The sequence below is a fragment of the Saimiri boliviensis genome, chromosome 6 (genome assembly GCF_048565385.1).
Source record: "Saimiri boliviensis isolate mSaiBol1 chromosome 6, mSaiBol1.pri, whole genome shotgun sequence".
NCBI classification, from domain to species: Eukaryota; Metazoa; Chordata; class Mammalia; order Primates; family Cebidae; genus Saimiri; species Saimiri boliviensis.
Genome location: NC_133454.1, coordinates 56,638,890 through 56,660,440, shown reverse-complemented (window position 1 = coordinate 56,660,440; position 21,551 = coordinate 56,638,890). Strand labels below are relative to the sequence as shown.

Below are 21,551 nucleotides of genomic sequence, written 5' to 3'. Positions count from 1 at the left end.
CTCTTCTGTTGTTTCACAAAGTAAATAAACATGAAACACATGACTGATTGCTCAGTTTTTTGTTAGTGCATTATTGCCATAACCAGCTACAGTAGACAGGCTAAACTTCCAGCTCTACCTATCGGTAGAAGGCAATAAAAAGGATAACTGAGCACCTGTAAGAAATTATAAAGCTCTTAATAAGTATGTCTCCCTTCAGTCCCCTAAACATTTTATTCTTTTCATCATAAAAATTCAAATGATTCAGATTTTGCATTTTATCCTGGGATAGAAAAACAGATATGTGAATCTCTGGATCATCTTTAAAGTCTTCTATTGCCAAAATGACTAATCTCATAGAAACAGATGTGTGTGAATAATCCAACTGACTCACAAAATAACTTTGCTACCATAAAGGACATTCAACTGATCATGTCGGCTCTTTATTCATAACCTCAAAGACATTTTGGGTAGCTTTTCTTACTTTATGTCAAAGTTAATTAGAGCTATTTCATGTTTAACTGACACGAGAGAAAGATGAAAGGAGGAGGAAAAGCTCAGGGAAACAAACTAGGAAGGATGTAGTGGAAGTAAGAATTTACAGGAGAATTGAGTTGAACATTGATTTTTTTAAAATTTCATTAAATGAAAAGCAATGTTTTCTCCAAATAAATGGATACCTCCATCCTACCTGGAAACTAAAGTTCAATTTTATATGAGACACTGAATGATGCAGAGTGTCAAATTCCACCTTTTAGTAACTATACACAGTATTACATGCTATTCATTGGCATTTTAGAAAGAGATTATGGATATAATTTTGAAGAGAAAGAGAGAAGTATAATACAAATACTCTTTATATATCATTATTTCATAATAAATGCATATTTCATAACAAATGCATTTTGATGCAATTTCCTCCGTTCTTATTCGTCACTTACTCTGCCATCAGCATGAATACTATTATAGTTCCTTTTTAAGAGCCTAACACTTCCTGGCATATTGCAAGGGCTCAAAAGACATTTGCTGAGTAAACAGGTAATTCCACCAGGGGACCTGCATGAAGAACTACTAAGGAACAGGTACTATAGTAGATATATGCCAACTTTGGCTGTCCAGCATCTGAATGCCCTTCTGATTGGTAGAAAACCAACTATCAATAGGTGAGAGGCAGGAACCACTTCCTACTATAGAAACTGAAGAGGTGTTGATATTCTCTTTCTCCATTCCTTAGAAGCTAGAACATGGGAAGCTGATATAAGCCTCTCTAACTATAACCGGGATTCTTTTTTTTTTTTTTTTTATTGTATTTTAGGTTTAGGGGTACATGTGAAGAACATGCATGATTGTTGCATAGGTACACACATGGCAGTGTTGTTTGCTGCCTTCCATCCCCTCACCTGTATCTGTCATTTCTCCCCATGCTATCTCTTCCCACCTCCCCACCCCCCCGTCCCTCCCCCACTTCCCCTCATCTTAAGGAGTAATGCAAAGGCACAAGGTCTAACACAGATTATTCACAACAGATATAAAAGAGCAAAGAAGTCAAAAGCACGGCTGTACGTGTCTGAGGGCAACAGAGTCTACCAGCTTACTAAAGACTGTAAAATGACCAGCATCAGAAGCACATTGTTTGTATGGTGAAATACAGAAATCTTGGCTGTACCTTGTTTCCCATCACTCCTGCTCAAGTCTAACTTTCCAGTCTTTTCTATTCTGTAAGCTACACAGTATTCACTATTCTTTTACTACATTTCTCTTCTACTTTGGTTGGCCAGAATTGATTTCTGCTGTTTGCACTAAGAAATTGGTACCAAGGAGTACTACAGGCAATAGTCCGTTGGGTAATTAAGGGCAATTTAGGACTGGTTTCTGGCCTAGAAGAGGCCAGTAAATATCATATTGGTGTTCATGGAAGGGATTCTGTAAGTCCTTGACATGGAGTAATGAAACAATTATCATCTGTGGTCACATGGAATGTTTTAGAGAGTGCTGTGCTGTGCTGGCGATTTAAAGAGTGCTGTCAAGAACAGAACAATATGCAGGGCATGAGGAATTCAAAACTGCGAGGTAGGGCCTCTGCTATTCTAAATACATGGGATAACTTAAAGAAAATGTTTAGGTCAAATCCCCATAAACTAGGCTTTAGGCACAGATTGAAATGCAGGTACTGTTAAGAAAATGATCTTTTTGGTCTTACAAAAATAGAGCTGAGGTAACCAGAAAAACAAATGCACAAGGTTTGACGGTCTAGGTTGCTGAAGTACAAGTCAGTTAAATTTGCATACATATTGAGACTATTACCTAGATGTTGGACAATTGATTAGAAAACATAGAGAGAGAAAGAGAATTGGAATGGAGGTATACAGGAGAATTCTAAGGAGATGAGTAAGAATACCCTAAATCTCTAATTCTCACTTAGGCCCCCCCTTGCTAACTGGGTAGCCCCTCCCCCATTGTCAAATGAAACTGATATTTTCTTGCTTGCAAAGGCAGTAAAATCCCCGTCTGAGGGAATTTCCTTCCAAAAGTAAACTTATTCCCTATTGGCTTGACCCTTCCGTACATATAATCTGCTCTACTAGCTCAGGTAACAGTATGCTCTGTAGGGTTAATTACAAACCACCAAAAGAATTGCAAGGCTTTTGTTATTTATATGGATGAATATATAGAAAATAAGTATGATAATGAAGATTACTATTATTATTGTGTTACTTGTGTCCTTCTACCTGTTCTTCATTACAAACCCTAAAAGGACCCAGAAGACATTTCCTACTCCAAGACCTTGAAAATATACTAGGTAGTAAAGCACCCATATATCTGAAAAATGCTTTATAGGTCAGGAATGCAGATAGGATACACTGAAATCAGGTTGCCCATTTCAATCTATTGAAGGATGTAAGAAATCAAGAAGTGGCATTCGACCACTAGTGCATGGGAAAGTAGGCATAATTACATAAATAGCAAGGCCAGAACAGTAAGTAAAACAGTCTGAATGCATCAATCTTTTGCAGTAGCTAATTGGTCATGGAGTCTTTAGGATTATAATTAATAGGTGGTCTACGAATCCCTTTCAACAAAAACACTGAAGCAAAAGCAACACCACTTCCCTAAAAGGAAAGAGAAAAACATTGCCACCACGAAAAACTGGATGATGATTAGCTATCTTATTCCTATTCAACTCTTCAGTAAGTATGGGTCTTGAAGAACAAATTCTTTGTCAGAGTAGATAGGTCTGCAAACTCAAGGGTAAACATGAAAAACACAATACAGCTCATGATTATGTCTAGTGATGAACTTGCAAAACTATTATTTCATATTCCTAGATTTAGAGGCTTTAGAGGCTTTAGAACCCGAGAGGCATGTCTGCACTAGTGCTACAACGACTACTCCAACTGGAAGTACTTGAGACTTCCAAGTACTGAATTTAAGTTCTACAAATTACTAGGAAAAATCACCCCCTACCCCTAATCCCCACTTGAAAAACAGCTTATCAGCTAAGATAAGTAATCTTGACTGTCAAAAAGAAATACAGGAAGGGTAATCTATGAGTGTGGATGGAACCCAAAGTATCCCTGGTGGTATCTCCTGGTATTATCAGGCCTAGTGGTAAAAAGTAATCTTAGACTACTAAAACCAAATACAGATAAAACTACCAAGAGTTTAGATTCTATCAGAAAAGATTGAGATCCACCCCTCTCCCGTAATGAACAGGTACAAAATAGTGTCCAACTAAGTTATCTGCAGGTAAAACTAGTTGCAAGCAAAGAGAAAAAGGCAAATAATGGTAGAGGGAAGTCATAAATACCAATTATAGCCTCAGGATCAGTGTAGAAAAATGAGAGCACCAATCCATATTTATATTTTGTTCTTTCCTGTTTCATGTAACTGTTTATGAACTTTAACTTCCCTTTTCTTTCTTCTCTATTTTTCCCATTATTCTGTAAAAGGCATATACTAGGGTAGTTAAGTTTACGACTGAATCAATAGATTTAAAGATACAGAAACACAGGAGAAATGAATACCACCCAAAGATCCAAGACTGGGAACTAGATGCAGCAATTCATAAGACTTAGGTTATGCCATTTCAGGAGAGAGAAATGTATTTTCATTTGTGCAATGAATGCATTAGGGCAGGTAAGAATAATTTTTTAAAATATAACTATAGAGAAAATGTATGCATAGATATTGAAGAGTCCTAGGATAAGAAAATAATACATACCATTTTTTTTCTGAACTTTTCCCGAAAGTCCCAAGATCAGAGGAAACAAGATTTTATACCGCCTGCAGATAATCCATCCCCCTATATCTTGAGATGGGGTGTGAGTACATGTCCTAAACATAGCCAGTTGGTCCCATGCAAATTTTTGATTCTTGGGGAATGAAGTAAATAAAGGTGAGTGAGAAATCCCATTAGAATATGAGCTCCATGAAAGTAGGAACTTTATTCCCTTCTATTAACTGCATCTACAACACTGCTAGTCATAAGGTAAGTACTTAGTAAAGTACTTAAAAAATATTTTTTAAATGGAGGGGAAAAAAAGGACAGTGAGAAATTATTTTCAGCACTCATGAGGGAATAAAAAGTCCAGTGATGCAGCTGCAAGTGTCCTGTGGCAAAATCCAGCATGTGGTGTCTAGAGATGACAGTGCTAGCAGCAATATATGAAGCATAACAAGAGTTCAAACTATGTCTATCCTTGACTCCCCTGGTTCCTGTCTAAAGCTGGTTCTCCATCCTACCTAACAACTCTTTATATTTTCCAGTATTCTTTCAATAAATTCCTCTCCGGACTAAAGTTAATTAAAGCTGGTTTCTATGACTCGCATTCAAGAATACCAACTAGTACAGAAGTATAAATGCTCTTAGAATTACACCATCAGGGACAGAAAACAATTCACTGTACAGTTAGGCACCATATGGGGACATTTTAGTTAACAATGGACCACATATATGACAGTGGTCCCATAAGATGATAATGCAGTTGAAAAATTCCTATCACTAGTGACATCTTAGCATCTTAACGCAACCTATAACTCAAGTGTTTGAGTGATACTGGTATAAACAAACTTACTACCCTGCTGTAATAGCACATAAAATTATGTTCAGTATCTAATACTTGATGATGATAATCAATGACTATGTTATTGGCTTATGGATTTATTATACTATATATCACTATTTTAGAGTACATTCCTACTTATAAAAAAATAATTTAACTGTAAAACAGCCTCAGGCAGGTCTTTCAGGAGGCATTCCAGAGGAAGGCACTGCTATCACAGGAGATAAAGACCCTATATATATCACTGCCCTGATGACCTTCTAGTGAGAACAGATGTGAAGGTGGAAGATAGTGATATTGATCCTGACCATCAGGATCAGCATAGTGTTTTGTCTGTGTTTGTAGCTTCATTTTCAATTTTTAAAAAAAGTTTAAAAAGTAGAAAAATAAAATAAATATTTTAAAATAAAGCTTATAGAAGATATAAACAAAGAAAATGCTTTTGTACAGCTGTACAGTGTGTTTGTATTTTAAGCTAAGTGTTATTTCAAGAGTCAAAAAGTTTTAAAAAATTAGCTTATAAAGTAAAAAAGTTAATCTAAGGTTGCTATACTATTAAAGAAAGAAAAAAATGTATAAATGTAATATAGTCTAAGTGTTTATAAAGTCTACAGTTTGTACAGTAATGTCCTAAGCCTCCACATTCACTCACCACTCACTCACCGACTCTTCCACTGCAAACTCCAGTCCTGCAAGATTCATTCATGGTAAGTGCCCTAGACAGGTGTACCAGTTTTTATCTTTGATCCCATATCTTTACTGTACCTTTTCTATGTTTAGACGGATTTAGATACACAAACACTTACTATTGTGTTACAATATCCCTTAAAGTCACATGCTGTACAGGTTTACAGCCTAGGAGTAATAGGCTGTACCATATAACCTACAACATGTCCCTGTCACTAAGCAGTGCAGGACTGTATGTACATGTATATATATGTGTGTGTGTGTCTGTCTATATACAAAAAAACCTTCTGTAGCAGACTGGAAGTTAAATAAACTGTGATGAGAGATTTATGCCCAAAGCCATAATATTTATTTATTAATCTAACAAATCCATTAATATATTAGATTAAACCAAATGAAACCAAGATACTAGAGCATTTTTTACCTAAAAAAAAATTTCATCTGGTTTAACCTAGTATACCTAGGTTATGTTAAAGAATAAACTTGTATCTGTTTTCCCCTACCTAGTTGTTCTTAGTTTTTAAAAGTTATCTTCAAAATTTTACTTTATTTATCTAATATTTTTAAATGCTTAGGATTTAAAACACCACTAATAATACCAAAATCTTGTTATATGGCACTGATTGAGCCTTATAGAATGCTATCCCCTTAAAATCTATAAACAATAGAGAACTTTGAGGGGGAAAAGAGAGACACATTCAATCAGATTTAATTAGAATCACAGAATGAATTAAAGTCACAGGCATTTTGTAACCAAAGGAACAACTAATGTGACTCACATTCAGGCTGTTTGTCTAAAACTCCTCCAGTCAAATGAGTATTCATATTATCCTTAAAGTCATTACGGAAGAAAAGCATATCACTTTCCAGTAACCGATTCTAGTTACCAACACCCAGAAACCTGTTTTGGGGGGTATCTTTTTTGTCTTGTATGTTTGCCTATACCATACCTGCTACATTTCCTTTTACATTTACAGAATTAAAGTCAGTTCCTCACCAAATAATATTTATTAAGTCTTCATAGACTTAAAGCTAATTACCAATTTAGCCCTCAGCATTTCTCTTGATATATTTACCATCCTAATTCCTTTAATATTTCCTCAAGAGTCTATTTTCCAGTCCTTTTCTCATATTCTGTGAGCTTACTGCACATATGCCAAATCAACTGGAGAACTTGGTATATCCTAAAAGCAGATCCAACATAAATGAACAGACTAATTTTAAGGGTGGGTAAAAATGTACCCCAAAGAAGAATATCAAAAAGGAATAAATGATATGGAGTATGCAGCAGGAACTACTGGAATTAGTCAAATACTTACCAAGTCATTCTTAATATATGTGTTAACACATGTGCAAAGCTAAAAGAAATACACTGTGGAAAATGTGGTAAAATAGTTTGCTCTTGTGTTTCTTCCTTTTTTTTTTTTTTTAACATATTAACAAAGTTCTCTAAGAGGGTCCAATAACAAATGATTAGATTTTGCTGTACCACAGGCGTTCTTAACTGGCATCACCACCCTCTAAAGTGTTTTGCCAACGAGGAATTTTTTTTACCTGAATGGCACTTCTTCCTGTGGAACATCCACATAGTAACGAATAAAAAATCTCTCAGAATCTTCTCGCTCACCATCGGTAACAACGCTACCATTAAGTTTGGAAACTGATGGTAATCTATAAGTTAAAACCAAAATAAAGACATTTTAAGATACTAACATATTTAGCTTTATAAAGAAAAATAATTGGCTTGTGGCCCAGTCTTATTTTCTCGAAAGGACATGTTTGATGTAGTTCCGTTTGTATACAGCTACTGACCTGAACTAAAGTGGTCTAAACTGAAAGGACAAAATAAATTGAGTTTCACTTTCATGTGACACTGAACTTTCATAATCATACTTCCCCTTTCAACACAAGATTCTAGGCAGCACTGTTCAACTTACATAAATATAATAAAGCCACATATGTAATTTAAAATTTTTTAATGGCCACACTTAAAAAATAATAATTAAACAGATGAAATTAATTTTAATAATATATTTCAATTAACCCAATGTATCCAGAATATATAATCATTTCAACATGTAATTAATATTCTTAAATGAGCTAATTTACATTTTTAGTTATATAAAATATTTGAAATCCAGTATTTATTTTACCCTTATAGCACATTTCAATTCAGACAAGACATATTTTAAGTACTCGTAGCCACACATAGCTAATGGCTACCGTAGTAAACAGCACAGTCTAGAAAGTAGTCAGTAAAAGGGGGTTATATAATTCAAGAATTAACTTACCATATTTGCAAAAGAATTCTGTAAAGAAAATAAACCACAAAACCTATTGCAAGACATATTCTTCAAAGAAAAGTATGCTCAAATTTATTTCTTCAGAAAGATATTAATGTGTATGTTAACAACTACAAAGCAGTAAGGATCTGCTAGGCATCAGCTTGTCGCAAAGATCAAGACCCTGTTTAAAGAACCACTCTTCTTTAAAGGACCTTAAAGCCTCCTGTTCCCCTTTCTAAACTACTATGTATAGTATACAAAGAGAAAAAAGCAAAGCTCTATGACCCTTGCATTTTTGCCCAAATCTTACTTCTGCTAAAGGTTCATACAAAAATAAATACTCATGGGAAATTCCCGAGTGTGTGGAGGCAGAGGCTGAGACACAAAAGGCAAGGGGAGTCAGACAGAAGATAAAAATAATGGTGGTCATGTTTAAGTCAATCTATATTCAAGAAGAAAATGCAGATGCTGCTCTCTTGGGTTTTACACTAATGAAATAGCCTAATTTTCAGGAATTTGCAATCTAACTGATCAATATGTTAACAGAGAAAATGAGGACAACCACAATAGAAATGAGTCCCTACTATACATACTTTTACTTTGTGACCCAAAACAGGACTTCAAATATTCTAAGTACAGATTTGTAGGGAAATGTGTCAGTGGTGTCAGCAGCAAATTACATTTCATGATTTCCTCATCATATTGCTCACATTCCTTTTCATCCAGGATTCAGAGCTACAGAAGCAGCTCCTTCACGCACGGTCTGCTCAAAGGATGAATAAACTCATAGTGCACTCCCACTACACAGTGCATTATTCCTTTAATGAAACGATAAGACCCCACAAAAATAAAGCAAAACAATCAGGACAACAGACCTCGCTATTACCAATTTCCTTCGCTCCTCAGTGGTGTATGGCTGCAGAAGTGGAATTCCTAACAATCTCACTTCTTCAAGTTTGGGAAATGAATTTAGTTTATCAATGTCTTCCCAGGACTGCAAACCTAATTTGAGAAATATATTGTTTAAGTAAATCCAGAGATGCACACGCATAAGAAGAGAAACACAGAAAAAATATTATTTCAATTAATAACTTCTGAAATGTTAAAATGATCATAAACTAAGCCGCCTGAAAGTTTTCTTTATCCAAGGCAAGAAGAGAACATACTTAAAACCACAGAAACTTCCCCATAGACTTTCCTACCTGTGATCACAGGGGTTAACAAAGAAGAGCACTATTGTCTAACATCCTCTCATCTACTCATTTTCTACCAAAATGACTGACAAAGAGGGGTCACTGGTAGTTTCATCAATAAGCAGGATGTATGCCATCATTATATAATTTAAAGAAAGCCATGTGATCAACTCATTTCACTCAAATATAGACTCATGGAATAAAACTACTGATCAGAGTTGATACTGACACACTCAAATTTTTACCTGAAAAATTCTAAAGTGAGGCAAGGTCAACAGAACTAGAAACTAAATACAGTTGCCCCTCGTATCCGTGGGGGACTGGTTCCAGGACCTCCTACAGATACCAAAATCCACATATACCCAAGTCCTTTAAATAAAGTAGTATAGTATTTGCATATAACTTACACATATCCTCCTGTTTATCTCTAGGTTACTTTTAATAGCTACTACAATGTAAATAATTGTGATACTGTATTATATAAGGAATAATGACAAGAAAAAAAAGTCTGTACATGTTCAGACACAACTACCCTCCCTCCCCAAGTATTTTTGATCTGCAGTTAGGTGACTGCATGGATGAAGGGTCCATGAATATGGAGGGGTGACTGTTAGATCAGGAGAGACAGATCCAAAGTTTAAAACAAACAAACAAACAAAAAGAAAAAACCTAAACCTTTGAGTAAGGAGGGTATGCAGCAAATTAGGATTTTTAGTCCTAAAATGAAACTCTCCCTATGGCTGCGAGAAAATGTATTCTCCAAGTCAATACTTGACTTCTAAGTCAGGTAGGTCTTCTAAGTAGGAAAAATTTTCCTATAATAATGAAGCTTGTCGATTTTTCAATGCATCAAATCTATTTCAGAGAATAACACAGTCCCATCTTATTTTTATCAACCTTCAGCAAGGGTAAAGACAGAGGAGAAATTTATGAGGACTCTGGTGAATAACGACCCCCAAGTCACAACCATCCTCTACCCTTAGAATGGCATTTCCATCAAGGAGGAAGAATAGTTAGCTCAAGGGGTGACAAGGTGTCAAATAAACAGCTTCCTTGTGCAAAACACTGGATTTTAAAACTTACTTCACACTCTTAAAACTTCTATGGTAAATTAAACTAACTTCACGTTTTTTCAGTTGTAGGTTAGACTTATTTTTAGTTATGTAGGCATTTTAAGAAATATGCTAAAAGACAATATCAAGAGACTGAGAAGAAAAGTCACATACTGGGAAAACGTATTTGCAAAAGACTTGTCTCATAAATAACTGTTATTCAAAATATATGCAGAACTCTTAAAACTTAACAATAAGGAATAAAAAAACAACCTGGCTACAAAATGGGCCACAGACCTGAACAAACACCTCACCAAAGAAGATACAACAACAGCAAACAAAGCATATAAAAAGATGTTCAATATCATACATCATTAGAGAATTGTAGATTAAAATAAGACACCACAATATACCTATTAGAATAGTCAAAATTCAAAACACTGAGAACACCAAACTCTGGTAAGGATGTAGAGCAAGAGGAACTCTCAAACTGCTGGTGGGAATGCAAAATGATACAAATGATACCGCCACTTTGGAAGACAGTTTGGCTCATAATCTTACCGTATGATCCAGCAGTGATGCTCCTTGTTATTTACCTAAACAAACTGAAAACTTATGTCCACACAAAAACTTGCACACAGATGTTTACAGCAGCTTTATTTGTAACTGCCCAAACTTGGAAGCAACCAAGATATCCTTCAGTAAGTAGTTGCGTAGATAAACTGTAGTACATCCAGAAAATGGAATAGTATTTAGCACTAAAAAGAAATGAGCTATCAAGCCATGAAAAGGCATGGAGGACTTAAAGGCATATTCCTAAGTGAAAGAAGCTAATCCGAGACAGATACATACTGTATAAATCCAAGTAGATGACATTCTGGAAAAGGCAAAATTATGCAAACAGTAAAAAGATGAGTGGTTGCTGTGATTAGGGGGGATAAATAGATGGGGCACAGAGGATATTTAGGGCAGAGAAACTATTCTGAATGTTACAATGGTAGATACATGTCACGACACAGTTGTCAAAATCCATAGAATTCACCACACCAATAGTGACCCGTAATGTAAATTATGGATTTGAGTGATAACAATAAGTCAACATAGGTTCTTTGATTGAAACGGTACAATACCATTTTGCTGCGGGACACTGATAGTGGGGGAAGTTGTATATATGTGGGAACAAGGGGAATACAAAAACTCTCTGTACTTTCTGTTCAATTTTTATGTAAACCTAAAACTGTTCTATAAAATTTTATCAATAAAAAATAAGCTAAATATATTCATTCCTGTGATACACAGGATCAAATGGCAATAAACTGACAACCAATTACATACAGATACTAAAAAAGTCAGCATTTGAAAATCAGCAGTGGGGATTCCTTAAACTAAGTCCAGATAAAATGGTCTATTTTGTAATTCTTTGTTCTATTTTTACTGTCTTTTAATATCCAGTGCATCAATTTCATTTCACTCCTTTCATAGCATGAACCCTTTCATGTACAAAATATAAATTGTTAATGTAATGCTATGCCACTTAATATTTATCGATCATTTATGAAAATTAATGTCTTAAATTTAGCCAGTCATAGGCATTTGCACCTCGTACGGAAAATTCTCACTCTAAACAAGGTAGAACTATGACTGAAAGGAATATACTTTCATTGTATTTCATGCATATGCTCAGATTAATTTGCATGTAGAGTAAGAACCAGCCTGAACCTCACCTGACTTGTGGAGGCTGATGGATCGAAGATTCGGAAACAACCTGGCCAATGAATCATCAGGCTCCTCAATAGCATTCAAATGATTGTTGGCCAGGACGAGGGTATCCAGTGAAGGAAACATAACTCCTAACTTTCGTATTTCAGTCCAGTCTTGGAGGTTATTGTCTGTTATATGTAGTAGCTTAAGAGAATGACAGCAAATAGAAGGACAAGACACTGTTTCATAGTCATTAAGGCACAGGAAGAGCTCCTCCAAACTGCAGAGAAAAAAGGAAATATTTCATTGTTTAAAGCAGTTTAGTTTCTACTTTACACCTATTTTCATTCATTCAATAAATAAATAAGAGCCTACTATATGTGAGACTCTGCTAGAATTGTGGAGAAAATACCAAGATGTCTTCCGGACAGTACACACTGAAATAGCAAAGAATGATATAAGGTAGTGTGAAATTACTAAATTACTTTTGTGCTTAAGTAATTAAGTACTAAATTAAGCAGTACTAACTGTAAGCATAATAGTCATTCATGTAAGAATGAAATTGAAATTACAGTCAGAATAACCAGGAAAGGATACATGGTCTTGAAGGAGGGGAGGACTTCCATAAGTTGAGAAGAGAGAGAAGAAAATTCCAGAAACAACATGAACAAATGTTTAGAAGTAGAAATAATAACTATCATTTATTGAATCCCTACCCTGTGTCAGACCCTATGCCAGGTATATTACAGATTTTTTTTTTTTCTTTTTAGACAGAGTCTCGCTCTGTCACTCAGGCTGGAGTGCAGTGGCATGATCTCAGCTCACTGCAACCTCTGCCTCCCAGGTTCAAGCAGTTCTCCGCCTCAGCCTCCCGAGTAGCTGGGGTTATAGGCGCCCACCACCACGCCCAGTTAATTTTTGTGTTTTTAGTAGAGACAGGGTCTCTTCATCTTGGCCAGCCTGGTCTTGAACTCCTGACCTCGTGATCCACCCACCTTGACCTCCCAAAGTGCTGGGATTATATGCGTGAGCCACCATGCCCGTCCCAGGTGTATTATAGATTTTACTCCCAGCTCTGCAAGGTAAATGCAATTATGCCTGTTTTACAGACAAGAAAACTGAGCTCAAAGAAGTTAAGTAGCTTATCAAAGGTCATATGGTTAGTAATGAAACTGGCACTTAAAAGCTCATTCTATGCCATGCTAGGTGTTGGGTGCAGTGAGAAAACCAATCTCCGAGTGAGAGTACAAAATTAAGATGGAATAAGTCGGGTGGGACAAGATTCTGAAGGGCTTTGAGAATTTCCATATTTAGATAGTCAAAGAAACTATGGGCTTCTTTAAGTTTCCTTTGCACATTTATATACATATGCAAAGATAGAGACAAACAAAACATAATAAAGCATTTTTTAATTGACAAAAGTATAATTTCTTTCTTAAATTATTGAAAATAATACTACGTCAATTTTCCCATCAGACCAGCCAGGCAGTTAATCATCTGAAAGTTAACACATTTTAGAGATACTATACAACTTTTTTCCTCCCAAAGAAAAGGGCTGAGGCTCAATTGTCAAATCAGAAGATTAAAATGGAGTAAGGCTGAGTTGATTTAGAGTGATAAGTGCTTCTCAGGGGTATTTTCTAGCTCAGAGATGACATATCCCATGTCTTGGTGCTACTCAACACTGAACATGTATTCCACTGGAAATGCTACTAGATTACCCTCACACTCTTATTCCAAAAACCTCGTTTTTCTAATCTCTTTCTCCACTCAATCTGCAGTTCTAGTATTTCTTGGATGGGAAATCAGCAGTAATCCTATGTACTAACACAGATGGCAACATAGATCCCTCGCCCTCACGCTCTTGGGGCTTACTCTGGTAACTCCTGCAGTATCGTGTGGACTGTCTCCCAAGAAGCTTTGCTGTTGTTGAGGACAAGTTTGCGAACCCCAGAGAAGGACCCAGCACATGTTCTTTCTAAAACTGACAAATTCAGAGGGTTGGAACTCAGGTTTAGAAACTCCAGCTGAGGAACATTTGACACAATTTTACTGACCTAAGGAGAAAAAAAGAAAAGCATTATCAGGCAGTAATCAGAGCTGTTAAATAGCAATCATGCTCAAGAAAGCCCAGGGGAGCTGGTCTCCAGGCAAAGGCCTATTTACGTTGGGGAGTCCTATTTAGTGATCGTACTCACAGAGGGACATAAGTGATTTCAGCAAACCTTGGCAAATAATTTAATCTTTCAATGAAATGGTGGCATAACTGACTTAACATAACAGAACTTAATGGTATAAAGGAAGATTTCCTATGTCATCTTTACAAATGTTTCTGATCCTGTTCTATGTGATGTTCTCTTTGGTAAGGAGAGAAAAGATAGTTTAGATGACATTTCTTAAACAGTTGAGATTAGGTCACATAATTCTCTTTGAATGTCTCTTTCCTCTCATTCTTAGCACAATATTAAGGCTAATTAAAGGTTAAAAATCACATGATAACAATTCATGTTTTAAATTTGATTGCATTATCACAATTACTTAGAAAACAGTTTCAATTTGGTTCAAAGATGTACCGAACTTTAAAATATGTTTACTCAAAAACAAAAAAAAAAATCCATAACTATATAATGAAAGAGAAAACAAGATCATCAACTTAAGGATTTAGCTAGCAACTTGGTAGACAAAAAGGAAAAAAAGAAAATAATCATTACTGAACTGAACTATTTGGTCTGCATAGTACCAGTCTTTTTGATATAGTTTATTTCATTAAATTCTAAAAACAACTTGCAAGATACTACTACTTTCATTTTAATACATGAGAAAACTGAGGCTAAGAAATGTTAAATGATTTGACCAAGGCTTTACAGTTACAAAGGTCAAGTTTGGGATTTAAAACTCAGAGTCATTGTTCTTTCCAATATACCAAATTTATACATCATAAACATAACCAGAAAAAAAAAGGAATAAAGAAAACTGAAGACTAGTTGGTACAATCCGTGAGAAGAATCAGCTTAGACAAGTATGAAATAAATGCTAGATGTCCAGCAAATGTATTAAGCATCAAACAGCCAGGCAATGTGATAAGTAAAAGTTGTAAGAAAAGGAGAAAAAATTAGTTAGGATTAGTTTTAGAGTCAAAAAACCTGGGTTCAAACGAGGTTCCAACATTTCCTAGCAGTGTGGTTTCAGACAAGTTACTTAACCTTTCCAAATCTCAGTTTCCTCATTTGTAAAATAGGGAAAACAGTTCCCATCTATTTTACAGGACTGTCGGTAGGATTAAATGAGGTATACATGTAAAGTGCCTAGCATAGCAATTAACATATTTTTGAAACTTGTTTCCCTACCTACCCCTCAATAGCATGTAAGCTCTATAAAAGCAGATACAGTACTTACCTAGTTCACTACTGTGTACTGGGCACTTATTTACTGAATAGCTTAATGGCACAAAATCATTTAATAAATGTAACTATTATGAACATAAACATAGTATGAACCATTATCTCAACCCTGGCTACCCATCAGAATCACTGACAGAATTTAATATATACTGATTCCAAGGTTCCACCATATAATTGAATCAGAAGCTTCATAGGTGGGACAAGCTTCGGGGTTGCAACCTGAAAATCTTTCTTTTTAGAGCTCCAGAAGTAATGCCAAAAGAGTATCCAGGAGGGAGAACCACGGGTAGAAAGAAAAAGTAACCTGTATTTTAGATTGGTTCAGGAGCTCTAAAATCAGTGATAAGTAGATTAATTCTAAGAAGTTTCAGAAGAGTGTGCCCAAAGAAAAAGTTCCTTGCACTCACTATTTCACTTATTCCACACACTAACCCTCTAAAGTGGGTACCCTTTTCATCCTCACTTTACTTTTTAGAGAAAAGGTAGCTCATTATCCTCATTTTACAAATGAATAAATGAGCTACCTATTAGAGAAAATACACTTTCTGTTTAAAGTGCAAGGAATTTATACCAGTCTGCACATATTCTCTTGCTTGATCCCATTTGTGATCAAATGGCATCAAACATTTGTGCAATATATGGCTAGTATTTGGAGCTCCGTGTGTGAACAAAACATAGCTAAATAGTTCATGCAGGAACCAACCAGCTATACTTAATCTCTTTGTGGGGGTGAGAGGGGGACAAAAATTATGCTCCAATTAAAGCATGAAGAATAACTTAATTATAGGAGAACCCCAGTTAAATAAAAACAAAACATAAACCCTTTGCTAACCACTACCTCTCATATCTTATTTTTATAATAAAGTGGAAAACACTTTTAAAAGTAGATTACTTAAGGGTTTTGAAACAATTTCTGGGAGATTTCCCAAGGCTAGCAGATACATGACATAATCATCATAGTCTGCATCAACATTACTGTACAGTGAGAATAAATTTTCAGAATAATGACTTGTTAACCCTAGAATATCCTAAAAGATAAAACTGGACTAGAATTTAATCATTCAAGCAGGAAAAATAAAAAATGTTAGAAATAAATGAATATTTTCTTTAAAGGGCTGAAATGAGAAAGGTTTTTTGAGTAACCTCAAACTGATGAGACTCAGGAAGATACAATATTCATTACACAGGTAAATTTACTTATGACAGAAAAATTTCCCAATACCAAAAGCTGACAAACATTCCATGAGCTTCTAGGGCAGTATATTGATTTTTCTTTTTCAAATTCTAAAAATAAAAAAGACTCCTCCAACTGGAATGAGTATGGCTCATGTGCAGAAACATGGAGATGAACCCAGATCACCTTTTAGGTTTCTATAATTCTGTGATTTAATAGGGGACCCTTTACTTTGGCTTCTAAAGAGGAAGAAACTAAAGATTTAAGAAAAATGGGAAAGGGGTTTTAAGATAACAATCTGTCATCTGTACCCAAGCTATTCTCTACCTTACCTGAGTAACTACTTCCTCCCTCCTCTCAACCAACTAGGTTTAATTTCTTTTATAAAATGGTTTTGATAAGGAAGGGAATAGAAAGAAGGTACCTTGGGAAAGGCCAGACAAGGATCTACTCAGCCAAAAATTCAAGACAAAAGCTAAAAAATGCATTATTTTTAAACATAGGTGCCCAATTTTAGAAGGGTGAAGAGAAATATTTGCCTCCTCAAAAGTACTACTTTTCTCATCCATGTTTATCTTAGACTCTGGATATTTAACAGCCATTAAATTAAACTACAAAAGAAGTTACGTATAACCTATAATATTCTTGGTCATCTACAAAACTACAGGAAAAATTATGTAATTTGTTCCACATTGCCCTATTAATACTGGCTAAAATAAATTCCACTAATGGCTAAGGACAAATTATCTTTTTGGTAATCAGAGATATGGGTTATAAAAGGGGTTGAAATCTAATGTCTTAAAACTGACAACCTATGAAGCATTTGTAGCCTGGCAAAGAGTTTAATCAATCCTAAAAATCAACATTCTTTTGTCATATTTATCCCTTCTCTATGTTCTGATATATCCTCTAGAAGACTGAAATCAACCATATTTAAGGATAAGGAGGAAATATAAAGGAATGATGAAAATAAAACTAAATTGGAAAATAGACACCTGAAAGTAGCAGCAACAAACATTTACTTGAAAACTGCCTGAAAGTAGACTATAGAGCACTTACGAATATACACATTGAGTACAAGTACAATATAGACCAGTACGTGACCCTCTGGCTATATGTCAATGTGGCGTGAGAAAAATTTAACATAGACCTTTGTCTAAGCAGAGAAAAATGCTGAATTACTCAGTGTACACACTGTGTATACATTACATACATCTTCCTCCTGAGGTAACAACTACATCACTGTTCCCATCAATTAGCAAAAGCTTCTATACCTGGTCAAAGCACAAAACCTTTGTAAGATTTTCTGTTTCCAAAGAAACAAATTTGAAGTGTGGACAAAGCATGCATGACAATTAAATGTTGCAGAGTACCAAGAAAGCACAGTCTGTAATTTGTTTAAGAGTAAACTATATAAGTTGTTCAGATAAGTAAATAAATACGTGTACAAACAGAAGTTATTTTTCGAATAGCCCTGTAAATCTGCATAGGTTAATAAATCACTTAGAAATCGGTGGCATGCCTTGCAAAGAATTTTGATTAAAATCCTAATAAAAATAGGAAATATAACTAAGAACACAGTTACCAGTTTAGACAAGGGCATAAAATAGATAAATATAAGAAAACCTGACTAAAACTAGGTTATGGATCCATTTTTCTTAAACAAGAAAGCCGTCTTAGAATTTGTATAGCATTCAATATCTACTAAGTGTTTCAATGATTAATTTTATCGGCAAGTCTATCTTACGGATGAGCAAGCTAAAGCTCTAAAGGATTACATGAATTTCTTAATATCATAGGAAAATTTGGAACAAGAGGTCTTGATCAATCCTTAACATATAATAATTTAATAATTAACATACTCAACAAACATTTGACTACTTAGTATGCTGGGCTTATGCTTTAAAAATCTCCACTTGGAATAAGCTCATAGTCTAGTAAGAAAACTGTCAAGTAAGCAAGTGATTACAATACACTGTGATAAATCCTTCCACAGTGGTATAGTGTAGGTGCTCTGGGATAATCTGACTCTGTCTGTGAGACAGCCAGGGAACATTTCACAGAGAATAGCAACTTGGACCAAGTCTTGAAGGATAAACAGGAAGTGGCCAGGAAGACAAGAAGAGAAAGAGAGCAGTGGGTTCAGAATGAATAAAGGCAAGGAAGCTTTTTATGTCAAGAGTTTATCATGAGGTGCAAGTAAAAGCATATGGCCAATGATAGAGATAAAGTTCTAGAAACAGTAAAGGGCCATATGATGAAGGGTCATCCTTAAAGAGTTCAGACTTTAGCTTCTTGGCAAAGAAAGGACACTGTAGGCCTTTATGCAGGACAGTGTCATAATCATGCTTCATTTATTAAAAAGAGCATGTGGTAGCTTAGTGGAGGCAGGATAAAGCCAGATCCAGGAAAATCCATTAGGAAAGTCTTCCTAAAGTCAAATAAAAAAATGACAGCCTAAATTAAGGCAGAAGAACGAACCAAGTAGGAAGAACTATTTTAACCTTATTCTTCAGGGTAGCTTAGAAGCTAATCAGGTAATGTTACAAGCAGGTAGGTGATGTTATATATAAGAGAATGTTATAACACTGTATTTGTGTACTTTTACAAACTATGCATGTAGTTTATAGTTATTCTGAGGTTGGGACATCAGTTATGTCAAACCACCCAAGGGGTTTGATAATATAAGGAAAGTTGCAAAGTATTTGAATACATTTCAATAACAAGAATAAATATATTTATAATCTCAGTGTCAATACTTTTATGTCAATGTGCAGTAATAAATACTGAAGTAGAGGCAGAGAATGAGCATAGGATGTATAAATTAATGAAACAGTAGAAAATTTAATGCATTGTTAGCAGTTTAAACTGATAAAGACTAATCAACTTCTTGATACCTCAATTTCCTTAGTGATTTTCACATTGATGAAAAACAAATTAACAATAACAAAGCTAACTGAAAAATCACCAGAGACAGAGTCAGTTATTTATCTTTTTTTTTTTTTTAATTAAAGATGGCATTATTGCTATGTTGCCCAGGCTGGTCTCGAACTCCTGGGCTCAAGTGATCCTCCTGCCTCAGCACCTTAAGCACTGGGATTATAGGCCCTTATTTATCTCCAGACATACAGACATACAGACAAGAAGAAGACATACAGTCATCAAGTGAGAACACAAGTTAGCAGAATAGATAATAACGTAAACAATGATAGAATAGTTATTCCTGCTTTTCACCAAAATGTAGCAATATAAAAACTTTACCTCATGCCAGTCTTCGAGTTTGTTGTCAGAAAGATCTAGTTCCGACACGTGAGCGCAGAAGGCAGCAATTTCTTTTTCATCTCCTGCACAGGTTATCCCACAGCTGTTCAACACTAGTACACTTGGGAGGTTGAGGCGATCTGAACGATGAGGGACACAAAATACTTTTTATATCAGCCAAATTCTTGTTTACATATGTTCAGCCCCCAGGAATTGTCAAGAAACAAAAATCAAACGGTATGAAATTACACAAGGACCTAGAAAATACAGGATATAATGGAACCAAAAGGCACTGAATTCTCAGAAGACACAGTCAGATTTGCCCAGGAGGTGCTCAGAAGCGCTGCACCAGCAGCCCTCTAGGCTTCAACTCGTAGCAGGATTGCTTATCTCAGTTACCAACAACAGAGCCCTCGTCCATGCTATCGTCTACCATCTGAACACGGGATCCATGAAATTCATGTGTGGACTACCAGTGCTTTCTTATAGGCCTCAATTATTATTATTTTTTTAAATTTTGTTCCAAAGTATTCTGAATGGCTATTTTCTCCTCACCTGATGTGGATCTTTATCTTTTGTGCCTTTGAAAATCACCTCAAACATTAAATAATTAATCTACCTACTAAATCACTTCTGTCAAGTTTGTATCATTCAAGAAATCTTCCTCACTTAAGTGGGTCCATTCAAAATTCTTCATCTTTCTCATTCTTGTCTATCAATTATTTCCACTTCATATCCCCACAGAATCTGTCCCTTATGAAAATTAGCCTTCTTTTAAAATAGAATTGTAATGACAGAAAGTGTTTCGGAGTCTTAAACTATTCACTGCATTTGGTGACACCAAGGTAAGAGTTTTTGGCTACTGCCTGGCTCGAAAACACACGTGTCAATACAATCATTCTAAAGGTATAAACATGAGAATGCAATCACGCTTTTTCCCATTTGGCATAAAACAAAGACTCATCAAGGTAATACTTTATTAATGGAGACCTCAGATTACATGGTTTTCATGTAATCTTGCTACTTTCAGCAATATATTTCTCAGAATGGGAATGGATCCCGAAAAAAAAAAATTATCAAGGAAGAAAGCCACTCTTCTCTGCCATTCCAGGTTTTATATAGAGAGATAAGATTATTGTATTTGGAAACAGCAAACACTCAGTAACCTTATTTATCTCCAGACATACAGACATACAGACAAGAAGAAGACATACAGTCATCAAGTGAGAACACAAGTTAGCAGAATAGATAATAACGTGATTATTATTATAATAATAACACAGTGATTCAATATTAATCCCCCACAATTACAAAAAACTACTTCCAATAACTTTTTATTGCAACATTAAGCTAAAAGGCAAGCAAAAATAGACCTTGCACATCTCTAGTTACAGATTTTTGCTCACATCTAGTCCCTCTCCTAGAACGTATCTCATCTCTAACCAAATTCTACATTCTTGAAGTACTAGTTAAAATCTCATAGCTTTGAATAATTTCCTGATCATATTAATTATCTTTTAAATTTCTTTCCCAATCACTATACCATTCATTTGGCTGAACATAAATTATCTTGTGTTGACTTACCTTTGTAAATGTGAATATCTTATAAACCAATTAAGCTCTAAGGTCCTGGAGGGCACAGGCCAGTCTTGTACTGCTTGGTACCCTCTAAGTTCCATAAAAGAATATGCATTTGAGATATTATAACTCAAATATTATTCTTGTCCTACATATGCAACTAAAACACCTCTTGGT

The 21,551-nt window shown here is 35.2% G+C and overlaps 1 protein-coding gene across 7 annotated transcripts in view; it reads right to left on the bottom strand.

The window, feature by feature from the left end:
* The window catches only part of LOC101039020 (tubulin-specific chaperone cofactor E-like protein), a 161,607-nt gene that overhangs the window by 118,426 nt on the left and 21,630 nt on the right, over window positions 1-21,551 (bottom strand). For all 7 annotated transcript variants that reach the window (XM_003923587.4, XM_074400739.1, XM_074400741.1 and 4 more), the window contains 5 exons: window positions 19,797-19,936; window positions 13,836-14,017; window positions 11,984-12,240; window positions 8,890-9,016; window positions 7,284-7,400 (listed from right to left, as the gene is read on the bottom strand). In XM_003923587.4, coding sequence (XP_003923636.1) covers window positions 7,284-7,400; window positions 8,890-9,016; window positions 11,984-12,240; window positions 13,836-14,017; window positions 19,797-19,936 — 823 coding nt within the window. The remainder of the gene's footprint in view (window positions 1-7,283; window positions 7,401-8,889; window positions 9,017-11,983; window positions 12,241-13,835; window positions 14,018-19,796; window positions 19,937-21,551) is intronic.